This window comes from Tupaia chinensis, unplaced genomic scaffold, assembly GCF_000334495.1.
Source record: "Tupaia chinensis unplaced genomic scaffold, TupChi_1.0 Scaffold000081_1, whole genome shotgun sequence".
Lineage (NCBI taxonomy): Eukaryota > Metazoa > Chordata > Mammalia > Scandentia > Tupaiidae > Tupaia > Tupaia belangeri.
In genome coordinates, this window is record NW_006159542.1 from 4,225,555 (window position 1) to 4,248,596 (window position 23,042).

General features: G+C 41.6%; 2 protein-coding genes across 2 annotated transcripts in view; one reads left to right on the forward strand and one right to left on the reverse strand.

Annotated features, from left to right (window-relative positions):
* Positions 1–13,894, reverse strand: part of FKBP15 (FKBP prolyl isomerase family member 15) — a gene marked incomplete in the record, with an annotated part of 58,930 nt that extends 45,036 nt beyond the window's left edge. The window contains 6 exon segments of the mRNA XM_014585562.2: positions 1,850–1,948; positions 2,275–2,349; positions 4,425–4,494; positions 4,635–4,719; positions 6,399–6,514; positions 13,758–13,894. Of these exon segments, the coding sequence (XP_014441048.1) occupies positions 1,850–1,948; positions 2,275–2,349; positions 4,425–4,494; positions 4,635–4,719; positions 6,399–6,514; positions 13,758–13,819 (507 nt within the window).
* Positions 13,895–14,079: 185 nt separating this feature from the next.
* The window catches only part of SLC31A1 (solute carrier family 31 member 1), a 31,918-nt gene continuing 22,955 nt past the window's right edge, over positions 14,080–23,042 (forward strand). Inside the window, 1 exon segment of the mRNA XM_006172376.3 lies at positions 14,080–14,218. The gene's annotated coding sequence lies outside the window, so the exon portion shown is untranslated.

A 23,042-nucleotide genomic window follows, 5' to 3' on the forward strand; every position in this document is an offset into this window, starting at 1 on the left:
GGAGAGATTTTCACTATAGGGCGCGTGCGCTCGCCAGACAGACAGAGAGAGACATAGAGACAGAAAGCGAGAAATCCCCCAGGGGGGATGGTCATGCCGCAATCCCTTCTCCTCCATTCTCCTCTTGGGATCCTGGGCACGCACGCACACGTGCCCGGCGTGAACTTTAAGCCACTGGGACCGGGACGCGAACCGCGGTTGACTACGTGGGAGTCCAGCGACATAGCCATTACGCTAACTGCTGGTTCCCTCCTCTCAGAATTTTGAGTACATATGCCTGGCATGTTTTTCAGGCCTCCAGGTCCAAGACTCATAACTGCATAGTAGGCCAAGTGGGATCTCATAGCTTTTTTTTTTTTGAGAGGTTTTTGCTATAGAGCGTGTGTGCTTCCCGAAAGACAGAGAGAGACAGAGAGAAATCACCCTCCCAGGGGGAATGGCCATGCTGCAATCCCTTCTCCTCCACTCTCCTCTCAGGATCTCGGGCACGCATGCACAAGCGCCTGGCGTGAGTTTAAGTCACTGGTTCTGGGACTCGAACTGCAGTCAACTACATGGGAGTCCAGTAACATAGCCATTACACCAACTGCTGGTCCCAAGACCTAACAGAAAAAAAACCCCAAAACACTTTTTTTTTTTTTGGAGAGGTTTTCACTATAGGACGCGTGCACTTGCCAGACAGACAGAGAGAGACAGAGAGACAAAAAGCGAGAAATCACTCCCCAGGGGGTATGGTCACACCGCAATCCCTTCTCCTCCATTCTCCTCTCGGGTCTTGGGCACGCACGCACACGCGCCCGGCATGAGTTCTAAGCCACCGGGTCCGGGATGTGAACCGCGGTCGACTACATGGGAGTCCAGCGATACAACCATTACGCTAACTGCTTGTTTCCCCACAACACTTTTTAAAAGATATATAAAGATACTTTATGGGGTCAGGTGGTGGTGTAGTGGTTAAGGCAGTTGGATCTCACATGGCTCCCTGTGCAGTTTGAGTCCCAGACCCAGCACCTTGAGAAACATGCTGGGTATATATAGGTGTGTGTGTGTGTCTAAAATTCCTAGATGGAAGGAAAAATGAAGAAGGGATTGTGGCAAAGACCATTCTCCATATGGGGTTCTTTTTCACTTTTCCTCTCTCTTTGTCTTTTCCCTCCAGTAAGTACAGGTGCCCTCTGGCAAAAAAAAAATTTTTAAATAAAAGTTTTTAATTAAAAAAATAATTTATATGGCACAAAAATGTTTTAATCAACCAAGCTTACTGTCAGCCTTTTAAGTCTCATCATTGGGCCAGCAGGTGGTGGGGAGGTTAAGAAGGCTGGATCCCACATGGCTGGACTCAGTGGCTTGAGAAACACATTGGGCACATGTGGATGCATATCCAAGATCTGGAGAGAACGGAGGAGAAGGGATTGTGGTGGGCCAGCAGTTGGCATGGTGGTTAAGGTGCTGGACTCCGATGTGGTGAACTAGAGTTCGAGTTCCTGTTCTGGCGGCTTGAAAATCACACTGGGCATGTGTGTGTGTGTGCCCAAAATTCCAGGAGGGAAATGGAGGAGAAGGAATTATGATGTGGCGTTTCCTCTTGGGGGTGGGGGGGTGACTTCTCACTTTCCCTTTCATTGTTTCTCTCCAGCGAGTGCACGTACTCTATATCAAAAACCTTAAAAAAGAAAATCATTATCAAACAATTTCAATAATATTCCAATTATTTCCCCCCCCCTTTTTTTTTTAACGCCTAGCACTAACAAAATATAGCAGGTTATAGGTTTCCCATATTTATTCCTAAAATTAAGGAAGACCCGAACAAGTATTCTGGCTTTTCACAGGAAGAGTAAGAGGGTATTACCTGTTTATTAAACTCCGTGGCAGCTTTTTCCGACTCAAACATGATGGACCAGTTTTGTCTCTGGTCATCATAAAAGGTGCTATAGTTATTGGGCCGAACCTGAGAAAAAAAAAAAATAGTGAGCTAAATCAGCCCCTGGTGGCACAAAGGATAAACTGACTACCTAAACTCACAGAAAAAGGCCTTGACTGGGTGAACCCCAAGAGAGGTATCAGTGGCCTTTTTACTTTCCTCCCACCCTATACCAACCACACCTTAGTCCACATTTCCAGAAGGCAGCTGAGGGGCCTTTCTGAAAGGCTCTGTTAGATACTCTGATCCCAGGGCTGAAGGAGTGGCTCTACTTTATACCATGTGTGTTCAGATCAATCTCTCCTGTAAATTTATCCCAAAGGAGGCAATGATTCCAAAGGGGGGAGGCTTACCATTAGCTCGAAGTTCAGGTGAATCCTAGCAACAGTGACTTGCTGTTGTTGACTGATATAAAGAAGAATCCTATACTGTACTCAAAGGTGGGCAAGAAAACAGAAAAAAAAGAGAACCAAAGTTAAAAGGCAACACAAAATCAGCAGTAAGACATCCAAAATGGTGCTTCATACAACTATAAAACTCAAATTGTTAATCCTTTAGCTAGATTTTAAATGATACCTTCTCTTAAATTATATCCATTTTTATTCCCTTTCATTTTGGTCTTACTCTTTACCTGTGAGTGGTAATGGCTTTATTTTGTTGGTGCTTGCATTCATATGAGGACTGACCAACAGATAGTGATGGCTTCTTAAAATAAAGTACAAAATTTTTAAAGAATTATTTTAACTTTACTTATTTATTTATTTAAATTTGACCAGAGAGGGATAGAGTGTGAGAAAGAGAGAGAGAGAGAGCAGGAAAAGTGAGAAAGCGAGCCGCCAGATCCAGGACTAGAGCCGCAGTCAGCCATGTGAAAGTCCAGCGCCCTTAACCACCAAGCCACCTGCCGGCCCTGAAAATATAACTTTTTTTTTAAATTGAGGAAAACACAATCTTAAATGTACCTTCAATAGGGCCAGTAGGTGGCATGGTAGCTAAGAAACTAGATCCCATATAGCTGACACTGTAGTTCAAATCCTGGACTCATTTGCTTGAGAACCTCGCCAAGTGCATGTGCATGTGTGGCCAAAATCCAAGAGGAGAATGAAGGAGAAGGGACTGTGGCATGGCCATCCACCCCGGGGGATGATTTCTACTTTCCCTCTCTTTCTCGCTCTCTGTCTCACTGGAGAGTTCATGCACCCTATAACAAAAACGAAAAAAAGTACCTTCACATATATGCATATGTGACCACCAACCAGATTAAAAAAAGAAAAAAAGAGCATTTCCAGCACTCCAACCCTGTAATGCCCTTTCCTAGCCAATAATCCTTACCCAGAAGTAACTACTATCCTCTGTCATGGATTGATTTTGCTATTCTTTTTTAATTTTGCTATAGTGCATGTGCACTTGCCAGAGAAACAGAGACGGAAAGCAAAAAATCACCCCCCAGGGGAATGGCCATGCCACAATCCCTTCTCCTCCACTCTCCTCTCAGGATTCTGGGCACATATGTACATATGCCTGGCATGTTTCTCAAGCCACCAGGTCCAGGACTCAAACTGCAGTCAGTCATGTGGGATCCAGCCGGCTTAATCACAACACTAAATGGCCCAATTTTGCCTTCATTTATGAAGAGTATTTTACTGAGATAGAACTGTGGATAGGGAGTTTAGCCTAGTGGTTACGGAAGCCAGCCCTTTAGCCTGGTGGTTATGGGAGCCCACATGGCTAACCATGGTTTAAATCCTGGTCTCAGTGGTTTGAAAAGCAGAATGGAAAAATGAAGGAGAAAGGATTATGGCATGACCATGCCTCATTAGGGGGTGCTTTATCCTTCTCTTTCCATCTCTCTGGTGAGTATGTGCACTCGCTGGCAATTAAATAAATAAAAGACACAGTGCTCTAAGTAGTACACTAAGTATTATTTATTAACATCTCAACAAAGAGATATCCTTGATAAATGATTTAATCTAAAACTCTAAATTCTTAAGTTAGAACCATATCACATAGGTCAAATTTAAAAATCTTTTTTCTTCCAGTTGCCAGAGGGTGTATGTGCTTGCAAGAGAGAGTCAGAGAGACATAGAAATAAAGAGGGATAAAGTGCCCATTGGGCATGGTTACTCTGCAATCCCTTCTCTACCACTTCTCCATCTTATTGAGATATGGGGCATGTAAACACACATGCTCAGTGTAGTTTTCAAGTCTTGGGTTGGGATTCACGTGAGATCATGTGGTCAATTTGTCATGTGGGATCTGGCACCCTTAAACACTAGGCTATAGGGCCAGCCTCAAATTTAAAGTTTTTGAGTCATTGAATTTGTTTTGCTTTAAGCAAAACGCAATTATTTATCACATTTATAATATTACAAAATCACACTCAGTACAAGCAATCATTTTAATCCCCTGACAAATAAGACATGAGTCAAGTCCAAATACAAAATATTCTAACTCACTGGTATTATAACACTTGAAAATACACAAAATATGGGGGCATTCTCACCTCTTTGGCTATGTGGTTCCCTAAGACTGCAGCACCAAATTTGCCCTGTTTTTGATATTGACCATTAATGCTACAAAAACAAACAAAAAAAAGGTATTAATACACCCAGTTCTGCAGAACCACCTTTCTTTTCTGCTATATAGAAGTGGGGAAATACTGTCATTGACTCTCTAAAGAAGGACAGCGATAAGTAGTTTCTCAGCTACTTACTATCGATAGGCATGCACTGCTGTTGCAATCAGTACTGTGGAAGTGCCTGGGGCGGTTGGTGCTGTTTTCGGTGTTGCCTGATTTCCTAAAGATGAAGAAAACAAAGCTGTCATTTACTTCTTGCTTGGAAATAAGTTTTAACCATTAAAGAGATCTTTTTTGGGACCTGCGGATGGTGTAGAGGATATGTCACCAGACTCCCCCGTGGCTGACAACGGTTCAAGTTGACAACGGTTCAAGTTCCAGACCCAGTGGCTTCAAACTTACACTGGGTGTGTGTATGTAAGTGCCCAAGATCCCGAGAGGAGAATGGAAGAGAAGGGAATGTGGCATTGCCATAGCCCCTGGGGGGTGATTTCTCACTTTCCTTCTCACTGTTTCTGTCTCTCTTTTTCTGGAAAGCACATGTACCCTAAGGCAGAATCCTCTACAAACAAACAAAAAATAAATAAAGCAAACGCTTTAAAAAAATTAATTTGGGCCAACTAGTTGCATGGTGGTTAAGGCTAATGGATCCTACATGGCCAAGTGTGCGGTTTGAGTCCTGGATCCAGTAGCTTGGAAAACACATCGGAAACGTGTGTATGGTGTGTACTCAAAAATCCTGAAAGGTGGGACCAGTATGGTGTGTACTCAAAAATCCTGAAAGTGGGATCAGTACTTAGTGTAATGGCTATGTTGCTGGACTCCCACGTGGTCAACCGCAGTTTGCGTCCCAGACCAAGTGGCTTAAACTCACTTTTTTTTTAAACTTGTTATAGGCACTCACCAGAGAGAGACACATGGGCCGGGGAGAGAGAAAGCGAGAAAACCCAATCTGGGACTCAAACCAGTCAGCCACCTGTCTGTCTGGTGAGTCCACACACCCTATAGCAAAAACTTCTCCAAAAAAATTTTTTTTTTAAATCCTGAAAGGAGGAATGGAGGAGAAGAGACTGTGGCATGAGCACAGCACATTGCAGAAAGTGGGGGAGCACACCTTCCACACTCATATACTCACACACACACTCACATATATACATACATGGACATATAGTCCTTGTGTTGGATTGTCTTTGCTATCTTCCATATCTGTCACCTTCTCTTAAATCCTTCTCTCTCTTTTATTTATTTTTAAAATGTCCTCCTTTTAATCTCCTGCTTCTCTTAAGGCAAAACTTACTGTGTTTATTCATTCCTGTGTTCCTTCTAGTCTAGTCTTCATTTCTGAAGGGGCTTTTATTGCAGTTTTTAATCTTGCTTCAGCCTTGTCACTTACTTCTTCTTATTTTCTAATTCTTATTTATGTGCTCATTTCTGGTCTTACGTTATTTTCTTAATGTTACTTTGAAATAGCAGGTCATAGTTTTGATCTAATCAATAAGAAAGTCTCACAGAAAAGAACTCCCATCATCTATAATGATGTTATTCTGGCTTCTTATTCTCTTTATTTTTATAATACCTTTGTGTAAGGTTTGACTTTGATAGTTCTCTGTCATTATTTTTAAGTGAAATTGGTTTTTCTGAACTTTTAGAAGACGGTTCAGAGTGGTTTCTCCAGCTTCAAAGAGTTCTCTCCTCTAATAGTTTTGTATAGAGGGGCAAAATATTGACTTTTTTTTTTTAAACTTGTTATAGGCACTCACCAGAGAGAGACACATGGGCCGGGGAGAGAGAAAGCGAGAAAGCCCAATCTGGGACTCAAACCAGTCAGCCACGTGGGATTCCAGCACTTTAACCACCACATCACCTGCTGGCCCAATCTTAAATGCTTTTGTAATTTACCTGTTGCTGTTGTCCCCTGTCCCTTCTTAGGCTGCTTCGGGGCTGTGTACTGGAAGAATTCGTTTCCATGGCCAGCAGCTGCTTGATCCAATCCAAAAAGAGAAGCCAATCTGGCACTGTTCGTAGAAATGAAAATGAGGTTTCATTTGACATAATCCCAAACCTGGAATCGTTATAAAAGCCGCTCGCCTCCAGCTGGAACAAACACCTACTTGACTGTGTATCCAACCATTCGGCAGTGTAAGAAACAACTAAATGTCTTCGAAATCAAGATCGTGTTTCTGATCTGAATATCACCAGCTGACCCTGCCTAGCCACAGGACTTAAGTCAAGGCATTTCCTCTTTTTGGACCTTAATTTCTCCATCTGTAAATGGAAGTGATTAGCGCAGAGGCTCCCTAGAGTTTCTGCAACATACACATTCTTGCTTTTAAAAAGTCACAGTTTCTAGTTATCCCTACTCATTAGTCCCTTTCCTGCTTTTTATTAGTTTATGAAATTGAAGTGAAAATATACTATAAACTGACTCATCAAACATGGCCCCTTCTATTATTTCATCTAATACGCAGGGCTATTCTTTTATCATCCCTTGTAAGGAATCTTAGTCCCCCTCCTTTCTACTGGAACCGGTCTTGGGAAGGTTACCAACAACCTTTGTTACTAAATAAACTTTATCAGTCCTTATCTCCTTTGAGGCTAAAAATGTGTACTTGAAAGGATTAGGAAGTTTAAATGAGATTGCAAATGTAATACCTGACAGAGGGCAGTACTGGCCTAAATAAGACATCAAGGAATGTTATGGAATTTAGAAGAAACTAAGATTTCTCCTTTCAGGCAAGACCATCTGAACAGATTTCCTGAAGGAATTACATTCCGGGAGAACTGGGCAATAGTGAAAAATTTACAAAGCTTAGCTCTAGGTTAAGATACAAAGCTTCTGTATAAATAATTAACAGGAAAAGAATGTCCTCAGTTAATTTCAGTAAGCCATGGCTATTGCATTTGCTATTTTGGTTTTATAGGCATTTTCTTTTTCATAGGAAAGACAACAATGTCATAGGTGAACTGTATTTCCATAGATGGCACAAAGGCTAGCCAATCGATGACTGCAAAATCAATCCAAAAGCCAGGTCAACCTAGTTATCTTTCAGGTGAATTCCATTTTCTATCAGCACTTTAAAACAGACTCCATACGGATTTTAGGAGAGAAGTTTCTTGTACATTATTATAGAATCATGGCAGGTCTGTGCAACCTGCTTGCCTCATTTTCAAATATAGGCTCTGACTTTCCAGCTGTGTGACCTTGGAAAACTCAGCTCTTGGAGCCTTTCTCGTTTATAAATACAGTAATGAAGAAAACACAAATTTATCTATCATATGAATTAGAAACCCATGAATACATCCTATTGCCCCCAAATACCAACACAGATACCTCTGTAATGGAGAAAGCATACTTGACATGCACAAACTCACCTGCAACTACAGAATTGGGAAAGGTCTCAAGGATCACCACAGACAAGGAGTGGCAGATGGCATAATGGTTACGTCACTGGACTCCCACATAGTTGACCTTGGTTCAAGTCCTGGACCTGGTGGCTTAAAACTCACGCTGGGTGCATGTGCGTGCATGCCCAAAATCCCAAGAGAAGAATGGATAAAGGACTGTGGTATGGCCATCCCTTCTGGGGGTGATTTCTCACTTTCTGTCTGTCTCTCTCTCTGTGTTTCTCCAATGAGCCCATGTACCGTATAGCAAAATAAAGCAAAAATCTCTCTGGGGGGTTAAAAAACACAAAGGGCAAACCCCACTTTTTAATAGACTGGGGCATGTAGAAATAAGAATAGGAACTGACTTGTCCAAAGTGACACACCCAACTGCTGGCAGACTCAACATTAGAATCTAGGCTTTTTCATATCTTTTTTACAAAACTTAAAATGCTAATGATCAGTTCTGGATTTATGTTTTTTCCATCTCTATGTCAGTAATTTATTATTATTATGCTAATAAGATTTGCCTAGACATACCTCTTATATACTCTAAAACAAGCATATAAGGTTAACAATTATAGGAGGACACTGTTTTGGACTAAGCTCCAGACTAAATGCCAACAGACCAGACCAGAAATCAAAATGGAGTCACTCTGGTCAAAGCTAAGGTGTTATCTGATCTTTGGAGAAATAGGGAGGGCGTTAACAGCCTGGTTTCCCAAACAAGTCAGTTTTTTTGCCTAAGAATTACTGGGTCATCGGGAAAGTTATGACACATTTTTGCCCCTAAGAATTATTGGGTCATTGGGAAAGTTATGACACTTTTTTGCATAGAAAAAGAAAAGAAGATAGGTCATGACTTACCGACAACCTAATATTTTATTTAATTCTGTTCATTATCATTATTACTTTTTGAGAATTCATAAGAGAGAGACAGAGCGAAATAGAAAAAGGGGAAGTGAGAAAGCAAGCTGCCAGGTCTGGGACTCAAAATGTGGTTGCCATGTGGGGTGGCTATGGGGGAGTCCAGCACCCTAACCACCAAGTCACCTGCTGGCCCCCAACAAGCCAGTTTTGATTGGTATATTAATGAACTTCCCTCAGCTTTTCTTTCTTTCTCTTTTTTAAGATTTATTTATTTATTAATCTATTTATTTGTTGTGATCTTCAAGGTGCTAGGTTGGGGACTCAAACCGTAGTTGGTAATGTGGGGATCCAGGGCCTTAACAACCATGCCACCTGCTGGTCCTGTTCCCTCAGGTATAAATCCTCACAAGAAAGAAGCAAAGATATCATCAATTCTTATACGAAAGTAAAAGATTTAACTACTTCGTTAACTTCCTATTGTTCTGTGTCCCAGTAAAGATAAGGAAAGTAACTAAAATGACCAATCCACTTTTTTTTTTTTCCCTAAAGAAAGATTTTTGCTACAGGGCATATACACTCACCAGAGAAACAGAGAGACAGAAAGTGAGAAATCACCCCCGAGGGGTGATGGCCACACTGCAATCCCTTCTCCTCCATTCTCTCCATCCTCCTCTCAGGACTTTGGGCACACACGTACACACATACAGCATGAGTGTCGAGCCTGAGTCTGGGACTCAAAACATGGTTGGCCACATGGGAGTCCAGTGACGTAACCATTACATCATCTGCTGGTCCCACTGATCAATTTTTGTACTTTGTTTATGTTTTCTTAATCCTTTCTGTTTATAAAACAAGTTCTTTTGTTTACTTCCTTTTCCCAGAATCACAAGTAAAGCCAATTAAGATCTTTAAAAAAAACTATTATAGTTTTACTTTCTGATAATACATAACTGATTCCTTAAAAATTTTGTAATTATGACACCAGCAGATGGCGTAATGGGTGTGTCACTGAACTCCCATGTAGTAGACTGCGGTTTGAGTGCCGGACCTGGTCTTTAAAATCATGCTGGGCACGTGTCTGTGTGCCCAAAATCCTGAGGGGAGAATGTTGGTGATGGGAGTGCAGACCGGCCATCCCACTGAGGGCTGATTTCTTGCTTTCTGTCTCTCTCTCTGTGTCTCTCTAGTGAGTGCATGTGCCCTATAACAAAAATCTGCCTTAATTGTTCTTAAATTTTGAAATTATGATGATTAAATATTCTCTATTTCATGAGAGAAAAGAGAGCAGAGCTAGCACAGAGAGAGAGGGAGAAGAGATGAGAGGGAGAGTAAAAGAGGTATCTTTTGCAATGGTCTTGTCATTGTGCCTCGCTATTCTAGCCTCTGAGCAAGGATTACAGGCAAGAGCAACCTACCATGTCTGCCAATTTTAGGTTGGTTCAGGAACCAAACCTGGACATCCCATTCGGACTCTGCCTTGCAGAGGCACTGTATTACTTATGCCACTGCAGCTGGATCTGAATTATTCTACTACTAAAACGGAAGTTTCCTGGGGATAGAAACCATGCCTATTCCTGTCTGTGTTAGCTGAAGTCAGGGACATGCGGTGGGCAGACATTCACATATTTCTTCATTTCAGAGTCACAGTGTGGGAGAGAAAGGGCTAAGACAAGAAAACACAACAAAACACAAGCCTTCTGATCACTGCTTCTAGGATAACTAAGGACTTTAAGCAGCCCAGAAACTTGGAAAGCAGGTTAGCAGGTATCTAAAAAACTATTCTAGGCATTGCTATTCTGCCCAGAATCTTGGAAAGCAGGTTCAGTTATCTAAAAAACTATTCTAGGCATTGCTATTCCCATTTCTATTAAGCTTGAATATTCTAAATGGAATCAGGTAAGTTATAAATCATTTAAGTCAAGAGACTTGAAATTTAAACAAGTGTATTTACAGTAAGTTACAGTTATGCAAGAGGAAGTGAATAGCAGCTGCAGTGTTCACTGTCACATGCTCTACTTCCTTAGAGAAAATAAAAGAAGGAATAGCTAAATCAGAATGTTGGTGCAACTTTCTGTATTCTCATTCCTTTTTTTTTTTTTTTTTAATTTTTTTTAATTTTTTGTAGAGGTTTTTGCTTTAGGGTGTGTGTGCTCACAGAAGAGAAACAGAGACAATGAGACAGAAAGTGAGAAATCATCCTGTGGGGATGACCACACTGCAATCCCTTCTCTTTATTCTCCTCCTGGGTTCACAGGCATGCACACACATGCCTGGCATGATTTTTCAAGCCACAGGGTCCGAATTCTAACTGTAGTTGGCCATGTGGGAGTTCAGTGATGTAACCACTATGCCATCTGTTGACCCCTATATTCTCATTCTTTAACTGCATTTGGTTTTCTGAGTTATTGTTGGAAACCAAAATAAATGATCTGTATAGCTTTCTTAGCTAAGTCTTTTATCATCAAATTAGCTGCTGTCTATGTATAGACAGATAATCTTTTTTTTTCTTAAGAGATTTTTCCTATAGGGCACCTGTATTTGCCGGAGAGGCAGAGAGAGACAGGAAGTGAGAAACCACCCCCGGAGAGATGGCCATACCACAATCCCTTCTCCTCCATTCTCCTCTCAGGATCTTGGGCATGTGTGCACACATGTCCAGCCTGAGTTTTAAGCCACTAGGTCCAGGACTTGAACTACAGTCAACCACGTGGGCGTCCAGCAACATACCCATTACATCATCTGCTGGTCCCAGAACACAGACATTCTAATGCCTAGAATTTAACTGCCTCAATCTCTGATAAGCCTACTGAGGAAACAGAATAGCTGAACCAGGGGAAACTTATCTTGAGCCAGGAACCTGGAAATTATCCTGTAAAGTTCAGTCAGCAGTGGACTGCTTGTTGCATGCAAAGCTGGGAGCCCTAACATTCGTTTGTAGACTTCCCCCAAATACTTTCACATAGTAAAGAATATAAAGTATACTTTCAAAAAATTTTAAAGGCTCAATATACTGCCATACACAAAACAGGTCTGTATGAAAAACTATTAGGTTAAAAGAATGACAGTAGGGGCCAGCAGGTGGCATGAGGGTTAAGGCACTGGGTTCCACATGACCAACTGCACGGTTTGAGTCCTAGACCCAGTGGCTTGAAAATCATGCCAGGTGTTATGTACATGCCCAAGATTCAGAGAGGAGAATGGAGAAGGGACTGCAGGTGGCTGTGTCCCCTGGGGGGATAATTGTTTCTCTCTCTCTCTCTCTCTCTCTCGTAAGCTATAGCAAAAGGAAAAAAAAAAAAGGCTGACTTACACACAGTCAACAGCAGCAGGGAAGCTGGATTGTGCAGAAATGTTAGCAGATGCTTAGGTGAGATAGGGAAGAAAAGAACAAAGCACAGCTTAATTCTAAATTAACTAGACAACTGAAAGACCTCAAAGTAAAACTAAGTGGATGCAGGCCATCTAAAGCAAGGTTAGGGGTGGGACAGGGTTGAAAAGTTGCCTGAAGAATGGGTAATACAGAGCTAGTCAGTGTAAGTAAAAAGTTTTTAATTAATACTAAAAGAGAGCCAGTGTCTTTTTTTTTTTTTTTTTTTTTGGAGAGGTTTTTGCTATAGGTGTGTGTACTCACCTGAAAGACAGAGAGAGACAGAGAGACAGAAAGTGAGAAATCACCCCCCCAAGGGAATGGCCAGGCCGCAATCCCTTCTCCTCCATTCTCCTCTTAGGATCCTGGGCATGCACGTACATGCACCCGGCATGAGTTTAAGCCAACAGGTCTGAGACTCGAACTGCGGTCAACTATATGGGAATCCAGTGACGTAGCCAATATGCCATCTGCTGGTCCCGAGAGTCAGTGTCATTTGATGGTCATTCATATAGTAAACTCTCCAACAGGTTTGGAAGCCACCTGAGAGCAGGCACAGCAGTCTAATCATCTTTGTAACCTCTTACTATTTAGTAGAATGTGGGGTGCACATTGGTCTATTTCTCATACTTCAGTACATTCTTTAGCATGTACAAAATATGTTAAGTAGATGTTCAAAGAAAGGCTACACATTGGTCCATTTCTCATACTTCAGTACATTCTTCAGCATGTCCAAAATATGTTAAGTAGATGTTCAAAGAAAGGCTTTTGCAAGCACCAGCGCCCAACAGTTCACTAGTTGTAGGTAGTCAGGCTGCCCACTGACATAACACAGGGGGGTAAGTCTGAATACTGAAATAGAAAAAAGCCCTGCCTCTCTTTGAACAATTCTACCCCAGGGTGGTATATTAAAACACCATGTTTGAAGTCAAAGAATAATGACCACAGCCTCTCACATTGGTTTTAACCTTTAGGATTCACAAAGTGCAACTTCATAGCTATTATTCATTCAAAACGCACTTCCTGAGCACTCATATGCCAAGAACTGTGAATGCTAGACAAAGGTTAACAGAAGCAGGCTTGTCTTGTCAGCGCTCACAATCTAGCAGCTTCGGTGTGCAAGGATAGAACCAAACACGTGTAGCTGTGGAAATAAGAAAAAACACTTTATACTGTCTCAGGCTTTGGGAGAAGGAAAAACACCAAAAAAGATGGCATCACTGCACGGCCTTGAAGGATGCTGGCGCTGACTGATCAGGTCCTGGTGCAAACGTGCTACCGTCTTTTCCATGGAAAAAAGAAAGTCTCATAACGGCCCCAGTTGACTCCTATAAAAATTCGGAGTCAGGTACCCTTAACAACAATCAGTGCCACTTAATCAGCGAAACCGTGGCCCGGAAGACTGAAGGCAAACTCTAGGTTCACACTATACTCATCAATGGAAATACCGGGTTCAGAACTCATAACGACTCGGCACCGGTGCTAGCTCTGCCCAATTTCTTAAGATCAGAGCACCGAAAAGTGGCACGCGTCTGGACCCGGAAGTGGGGAAGAAGCCTAAGAAGAGATTGATCCCCGCCAACCATCCGCGAATCTCTCTTCAGCCACACCTTCTGGTTCGTTTCTCAGTCACTCACCCGCCGCTGGGCGAGAGGAAGTCGGTGTCGTCCTCGTCCCCCGCACCAAACATCGTCGGCATTCACCCGGCGGCGGGGAGGAAGTAGGATGCTCTCTAGGTCTGTCAAAGCCGACGTCGTAAAACGCCGCAGCAACGTGCTGCTTTCCAGCAGGGCGAACTCTCGCATGGGAGGAGACTAGGTTCTAGAGAAGGTGGGGCAAAGGCAAATGAGAGGTCCGAGCGGGCACGCGCGCCGCGTGACGTAAGGCCTCTCCACCCCTCGGAGGGGCGGGACTCCGAGTTCCTGAGTGCTGATTGGTCGTTGAGGCATGGGGGCGGGGTAGGGGCGGGCTCGCCTCGGTGGAGGCCGTGTACACGTCGAGCCGGGCACAAGTGGAGGGGGCTTCTGAGAAGTCGCGAGGGTCTGTGGAGTTAAGGCTGTGGAAGGGAGGCGTCGGTGCCGGAACTCGACCTGGGAAGGTGAGATCGCCCCCGCCCCACCTCGCAGCCCTAGCATGGGTGCTGTCCTTTATCCTCCGGGACAAGGACCCTCTTTACCCCTCCGCTTCTCAGCTCGGCGGAAGGAGAAAATTCCTGGGACTTGGAAGGTTGGCGATCTGGACCTCAACCGGGCCCCTGCGGTGACATAGCTGGAGTGACCTTGGGTCAGAGTGCTCGGTGCCTCAGTTTCCCCGTCTATACAACGGGCCATTTGTCCAGTGCTCCCATGCGCCGACTCGTCGGGAAGTGTTTCAGATCTCAGAGGTCATCGAGTCCAGTCCCGGTCGCTTTATAATCCTAGAATTTACAGATAGGGAAACGAAGGAACGAGGCACTCCGATGACTAGTCCGAGGTCACAGAGAGTAAAGGGCAGACTGGACTGGATTCCTTGTCCTTTGAGTCTTCGTTTAGTAAGCTGTTGGGTAAACCAGACCTTAGCAGGTATACATCTTAAAAAGTCTCCTTTCTAGGGTCCACCTGTATTCTACGTAAGGGGGATTTATGAGAGCTGGGATAGTCTGTGGGTGAATGATGGAAAGGAGGAAACTTTGGAAGTCAGAAAATCCCCGGCTCAGCCCTGGCCTGGATTTTGCCCAGTCTTCCTGCGACAGTCTTAAGTCAACATCAGTTGTCCTGTGCTCTGCCTCTAGTTTCCACCCTTGTCTGTGTCTTGCATAAGTATGTCTTTAGTTAACCTGTTGTTTTACTTGGAACAATCTTGGAGTAGGCCTGGCTTAACCGAGGTGGGGTCTCAGTGTAGTGTACGTTTCCATAGATCTCACTGGAGCTCTTTCGTGCAGTCTTCTCTTGTTCAGTTTGGTACTGCAGGTGTGTCCCTTACCTGAATGGTTTAATCTGAAAGCAAGAAGTAGAAATGAAGTGATTGGTAGCTCCCTTCTAGAGAACTTTGCACCTCTTGGCACTTCTCTTGTTCTGCTTTTTATTTTAGTTTCCTTGTTACTAAATTGTAAGCCTTCTTGCCCAAGATAGGTTCTCACTAATTTGTTATTAGATTGATTAATGAAATTCATCCTTGTTCCTTATTTCTTAATTACTCTCTTAGGATTTTTTTCTCCTGTGACCTAGAGAGCCCAGCAGTGGCTCTTGCCTTTTTATAGGTAGCTTCTAGAAAGTTAAAAATGCTGTACTAGCTGTGAACTATCTGGGTTGCTTAGTCTCTTTTGTTAATTGAAGGTGATTGTACTGTTGTCTAAAGCTCCAGGGGAGGGGAATGAGGGAAGTAGGATAGCTAGAAATATTATATGTGACTATATATTATATGTGACTATACTCTTTGTAGTAATTGTTCTTCTGTTTAACTGAAGACAGGACTTCTGGTCTGCTTCTTGTGTTTATTTTACAGCTTAAGATGCTCAAAACAGTGAAGGCTGACGATTCCCATAATGCAGCTGGAATCTAAGCACTAGAACTGATATAGAAGCTGTTTAGAATGGCACCTTGACTACCTCTAGGGAGAAAAATGACACAGATACTTAACCATAGCCCTGTCTACCTCCCTTCCTAGTACTGGTTACTGTCATTCCAGCAGTGAAAACATTTGAGCACTTATTTTGGTGTTCTTGGGTGGAAATGTTTTAAAGCAACCTTTTTAGACGTTCAAAAATGTTAAAAATGGCCTTTTGGGTGATTGAGAGACATCCAGGTTATTGTCAGAAGAGAGCTGCTGATTCTCATCAGCGGTGTGACAAAGTTGGAAAAATGGTGATGAGTCTTCCTCGGTCTTTTTTTAGGCTTGAAACTATAAGATGGGGTTCACCTAAAAAGTCACTGTCTTCCTGAATTAGAATATCTTCACACTGGTTATATTGTACTAATAAGGAATCAGGAAACCTGGGCTTCTGTCCTAGCCATTAATCTAACGTAATCTGAGTTTGAGCCACACTCCCTAAACACTTTGTAAAGGGAATAGAGTAGACCTCAAATCTACTGAGTACTGCTAGCACACACAGATAAGTAAGGCACATTCTTAATCTCAAATATGAATTAAGCTATTTTGTTTATTTGTTTTGCTTAAGTATACAGCTTTTAGATGTATTCATAAATGTATTTACCCCCTGAAGATTGTCCAGGAGGCATAATTTTAACAATTTCTTTTCTTTCTTTTTTTTTTTTTTTTTTTTTTTTTTTTTTTAGTTTTTTTTTTTTTTTTTAGTCTCCTCTTGGAAATGTGCACTGGCCAAGAGATAGAGAGAAAGCACCCTACCCAGTGGGGCATGGTTGCACCACAAATTACTTCTCCATGTCTCCACCCTATGAGGACTTTGGGTACCAGCACACATTGCAAGGGCCAAGCTTCAAAGTGTACAGTAATTGTGCTTTGGGTGCCATTGGCCATGTGAGACCTGGTTCCTTTAACCATCTGTCTACAGGGCTGATCCTATTTCCTTTCAAATTATCAGCAATTCTACATCAGATGATAATTTTTATACGTAAGTACACCCATACTAATTTGTGCTGGCAATTGCATGTTAAAATAGTTTATAACTAAAGAAGTTTAAGTTCTAAATTATAACTATAACCTATGATATGACAGGCATGGTGATAGGGATAAATTGCATTTAAGTTTGGGAGGATTGTTATAGTGTTCTGTTCACTCAGTCACTAAAAGCCTACTATATGTAAGGCATTGTACTGTATGTTATGTGGGATAGGAAGATGATCAAGTCATTGTTCCTGTGCTTAAAGTACTTATAGCTGAATAGTGGGAGGGGTAATTGAAGGGCAACAATAACCATAATAGAAGACATAGCAAAATAAGTCCCATAAGAAGTAAAAATTAATAATTGTAGGCTTTCAAAAAGGGCAAGATCGGATCTTGTTTGAAGGAGGTTGTAGAGTTAATGATGGACTTGAAATATGAGTAGAATTTCAAGGGGAATGGGAAGTAAATCCTTTCAGGTTGTGCGGGAGGCTTTGAAAACATCCAGAGAAAGAAGGCACAGATTTCAGAAATTTCCCCCCTATTTCATGAAATTAGGGCCATTATTTTGTAACTAAAAAAGTAAACTAAAGTAAGGGATCAGACAGGCATTAATTATACATATTATCTTAATCAACTTAAAACATAAACATCATTTGCTATTTTAATTTAAGGCCACAGCTTTTTCTTGGAATATGGATCTTAGGGATCAGCAAACAATAACCCGCAGACCAAGTCTTACCCTATTTTTTGTAAATAAAATTTTATTGCTCTCACTAGAATGAAATTGAATGAGTGAGTGAGTGAGTGAGGAAGGGAAAGTGAGTGATCTCCCCCTCTGGGGGAGTGGAGATGGCCATGCAGCAATCCCTTCTCTAGTCTCCTCTTGGAATTTTGGGCATGCACACAAATGGGCCCAGTATGTTTTTCAAGCTGCAGGGTCTAGGACTCACACATGCAGCCAGCCATTTGGGATCCAGTTGCCTTAACCACCACTCCACCTGGCTGGTCCAGTATGGCTACTTTTGCAAGACAGAGTTGAGTAGTTGCAAGAGAAGCCACCTGGCCCACAACATTCAAAATCCTAATTGGCCCTTTACAGAAAGAGTTTAGTCAATCCCTGGTGTACATCATATATGGTATCTTTAACATGGAATGAATAGTTACTTGAAAGCAGTCTGAGTGTAGAATCTTTCTTGGTGTTTCTGACTTTTCCCCCTGGCTTTTATAGCTGTCTTTCCCACACCTGATAACAAGATTCTGTGTACTTTGTGCCTCATCTTTGTCTAGTCTAGCCATAGCTTTCCACTTGATTTTCATAGAAACAACTACAGAGGCTATGTAGTATAGAAGCTAAATTCTTGGGACCAACACTTAGCGTAATGGCTATGTCACTGAACTCCCATGTAGTTGACCGCGGTTCAAGTCCTAGACCCGGTAGCTTAACCTCACGCTGTGTGTGTGCGTGCCCAAGATCCTGAGAGGAGAATGTAGAAGGGATTGCGGCATGGCCATCCCCCCTGGGGGGTGATTTCTCGCTTTCTGTCTCTTTGTCTGTCTCTGTCTTTCTGGCAAGCGCACATGCCCTATAGCAAAAACCTCTACAAAAAAAAAAAGAAAAATTCTCGGGCAGCCTGTGGTATAATGGTTAAGGCAACTGAACCTCACATGGTCAATGGCGTGGTTCGCATCCTAGGACCCAGCAGCTTGAGAAACATGCCTGGGGTGTGTGTGTGTGTGTGTGTGTGTGTGTGTGTCCGTGTGTGTGCATACGTGCACATGCACATGCATCATGTTCCCCAAATCCTGAAATGAAATGGAGGAAAAAGGATTTGTGACATACTGTTCCCCATGAGGGAGGCTTTCTAGCTTTCTCTCTCACTGTCACTCTCGCTCACTCTCTCCAGCAAGCACCTGCTGGAGAATTTTTTTAAATGAAGATATAAAATCATTGACTTCTAGAACACACACACACACACACACAAGAAGTTAAATTCTTAGGCTCTGGAGCCAGGTTGCATTGCCAACTGGTTGTATATGCCTTGGGCAAGTTGCTCAGTTTCTTCCTGTAAAATAGAGATAATGATAGTAACTCAATTTATGTTAACTGCTGCTATTTTTCTCTTTTCATTTATAATTCATTGGATTATATAATGAGATAGTTACGATAATAAGCACACCTGGCATAAATTGGTTTGTGAACAGACACAACTGACATCTTAGATAAGAACCCAGCGTGACCTAGGGGAGAGCAGAAGTGTTGTCCCCCTCCTGCTAGAGAATAACCTAGCCAGTGTGTTGTCAGAGTGGTTAAGAGAGTTCTGTGAGAGAGTTTGCTGAGTGTATAAATCAACAGTCCACATAGGGAAGTAATGGATTAAAATTGAAAAGGAATCTAGGGCCATATTTGTCAGTACCTTGAAGGCCAAAGTGACAAGTTTGTGCTTAGCACATAGGAAATGGAATTTTAAAATTCTGAATAACATAACTGATGTAAAAATAATCTAAATGACCTCGGGGAGTACCTGAAGTAAAAAGTAGATGTTCCCCCAGCCCCATCCATGTTAATAGCCACTTAGCTTTTTTTTTTTTAAGAATTACTTTATTTATCTTTATTTATTTATTTTATTTTTATTTGACCAGAGAGGGACAGGGTGAAAGAGAGAGAAAGAGAGGAAAAGTAAGAAAGCAAGCTGTCAGGTCTGGGACTTGAACCGTGGTCGGCCATGTGGGAGTCTAAGACCCTTAACCACCACGCCACCTGCAGGCCCCATTGATTTTTTTTTTTAATCCCTTAGAACATGGGGTTGTTTTGAGAATTCAGTGATACAGCATGGTAAGCACTGCTAACACTATTACTATTGATCTGTTAAACATTTTAATACCTTTTTCCTCTGGATTATAATCTTTGTTTTGAGTTGAGAAGAATGGAGTTTCCAAACTGAATGTGAATAAAATGAAATGGCCGATTTGAAAGTAAGAATTCAACATGCTCATAAGAGTCTCTGATCCTTAAGTCTGTTCCTCTCCCTCTTGTTGGCAACTTGTTCTTTGTGCCTTTCCCACCAGAAGTACTGTAGGAGATCACCAGAAAGCAGACTTCTACTGTAAAAAGACTGCAACTCGTAGCAGATGTCAGATCAGGCGGTGACCAGGCAGCACCCAGCTAACTCTTGCACTTAAAGTGGCAAGGCAGGCATGATTGGGGAAAAGGTGTGGAGGGCGATGGCTTCTCGGGGATGCTGGTACCCATGCCCACCTGCAGCACTAAGCTGAGCCTAGCCATTTGAAAAACTCCCAAGTTTTCTGTAGTTTTGTGCTAAGTATGACAAGTCATCAAAAAATCTGAAACTTAGTATATTACAATAAGTGGTTTATGCTGAAAGAAATCTTGTGGTAGGGACTGGGAAGGAAATCCTTTTGAAGTTCATTGCTTTGAGTATTATCATTTCATGATTTAGGTAACATCCCAAGCAGAGGAGGGGCCCATCCTTAGGAATGCAAAGCCCTGCAGAGAAGGAAAGGGTTGAGATGGGCCCACCCTACCTCTTTTCCTTTACACAATGGGCCCAGGCTTTTGTATACAACCTGCTTTTGTAGACCGAGGACATTATGCAATACAGCATGAGATGGAAGCCTGCATATCAAAAGTAAATATAGAAATTATTTAGAGGGAACCTATCAAGAGCACATTTCTGGCAACCATGATAAAGGAGCTTTTTTAGCCACCCATTCTTAAATAGATTACAGAGTTGTTATAGAAGTATGAAGTGTTTTTATATAATTTTGAAGCACTTTAAAGCAACAAGAATGTAGGTATTCAGTTTATGAAATGAAAGGCGGGAATGCTTTAACTACCTACCCACAGGCCCCCATTCCTCCTTCCTATCTTTTCCGACAGCTCTTTATCAGCTTCTGCACAACCCTTTGTGTAATTTATATCATTCACCTCTTCTACAGATAGCCTCTTGAGGGTAGGGTTCATTATTTTACCTTCATTCAGTAGGTATGCAATAAATACTGAATGAAAGAAGGAAGGAATGAACTGAGTTCCTCAAAGCCTCACAGCTAATAATCCCCAAGAGTCAGGCCTAGAACCCAGTCTTCCAACTCCTGTACTTTTTCCACCGCTCCATACAACCTCTATCTGAGGTACTGAACAACTTTTCTCTCCTTCATTTATATTCACTTACTAAATTTTCATTACTCCTCCATTATTAATTGATGTTTTAATGAGACATAGGTTCTTACTGTCTTGTGTAATGTATTTAAATGCATTTTTCTCCCGAATAAAACAAAACAACAGTGCGAGTGTTTTCTAGTTCCTGCTTCAGACCATATTAATTCCCAGTGTCTTTCACAGTAGCCAACAATCTTTGTAATCTAGAGTTGAAAAGCTATATAATGTAACTAAAGGAAAGTTTGAACAAGGAGAACCTTTTGGCTGCCTTTGATGATAACAAGAAAGCAGTTACAACAATGCCTTGTCAGTGCATGGGTACCTGACTACCTACTGTTCTTTAAATCAGACCGTAAGAGGCTGTATACTCTAAGCGACATGAAAGTAAGTCGCATGTGTGACTTGCAAGTCTCAGAGATTACATTTCTCATCTAATGAGCAAGATATTAGGAATATTATTTCATACTCCATATGCCTTAGAATTAGATAGTATCTGACACACAAAGTTTTGTTTGATCCTGACAACCCCCTGAGATTGGCAGGGTAAGTGTTTTTGTATCTGTTTTACAAAGGAAGAAAATAGTCCTTACTGGATGTGGATGGTTTGCGCAATGTCACAAGGCTACTATGTAGCAAGTCTGGGTCTGGAGCACAGAGCCTTAGATACATATAGGTCGGTGTTTTCTCCGCTCCATTACCCTGTTTATAAACACTGAAATCTTGACATGGACCATATAAGGCACTCAAAGTTAGCAGGGTTGGAAATGTGTCAAGACTACAAAAGGATCCAGTAAGAAGAGTATGAAAGGGTATATCCTGATGGTGTTATTCCAGGATGTGGCTTAACCAGCAACAAAAGCTATCAGAGAAGTGGGGTATATTAGCCAGGAGATCCACCCCCCTTGGACTTAGGCCCTTTGCTCATTGCATAACTAAAAGCCCTGTTCAGTTTGTTTGTTTGGCGTATCAAATTTGAGTTGTCCTATTCGGCCCAGGTAAATAAAAGCTTTTCTAAAGGCCTTTGTGAAGAATGTATTTGTACATTTAATCTTCTCTGAACAGAAAGGTGGGAGTAGGCAAGAGAAATAGGAGCTTCTATTTTACGTGTCACCAAAACAGGATGTATGAAGCTCAGAAACCCCTTGTGTTTAGTTGCTTCCGAGCAAACCATCTGGAGAAATGAGGGGGTTGAGGAAAGTGGTTAGCCTAGCGTTACAAAGCCTTACATCAGAGCAGATGTAATGGGGTCAATTGATTAGAGAGTATAATAGTGGCATTCATTATGGAGTAACATGGACCTCAGTTTCTCTATTGGTAACATAAAAGAGTTGGACTTAATGATAATTTTTTAATAGGAAATAGATTCACATGGCTCACGGTTTGAGAGATGCATGGGGCTATTTAGTGAAAAATATTCTGATTACTCCTTCCTACATCTGACCATGACCTCTCCTAGGGACCATGGTTGGTGTTAATCAATCACTTTCTTCTGAACCCCGCTCCCCAGAGATAGTAGGTATATACAATCTCTATACTTTTTTCTTTTTTACGAATCATAGCATACAGTACACCCTACTTTTTTTCTTCATTTCGTAACATATCTGAAGGATCATTCTATATCAGTATATAGAGATTGCTTCCTCATTCTTGTTTGTGGCTGCAAAGATAACATTATATGAAATATGATAACTTGTGTAATCTGTGTGCTATCAATGAAAATTTACATCACATTTTCAATATTTTGCTGTTACAGTCTGCCATGAATTACTCTGTATATATAACACTTCACATATGTACACACGAGCTTCAAAAAGTTCGTGGGAAATATTCTGAAAATACCATGTCTGGGTTTCTTTGTTTGTTTTTTTTTTTTTTTTCACTTTACATTTTGCACCAAAATAAACTTGCACTTCATTATTCTGCTTTTCCACAAACTTTTTGAAGTCTTCTCCTATTTATAGAAAAAGTATTTAGAAGTGGACTTGCTGAGGTAAATGTATATATATCAGATTAATAACTAAAGACTCTTCTAGTTCTGATCTTCTCTGAGAGTTTAATCATAACTGAGTAGTAAAAGATTAAGAAGGTATCTTTTCTTAGAAACACTTTAGTTTGTACTTCTTATTATTTATTGAGACTATCTCCCAACTATGTTTTCTAGTATTTAGTAAGTAAAAGATTT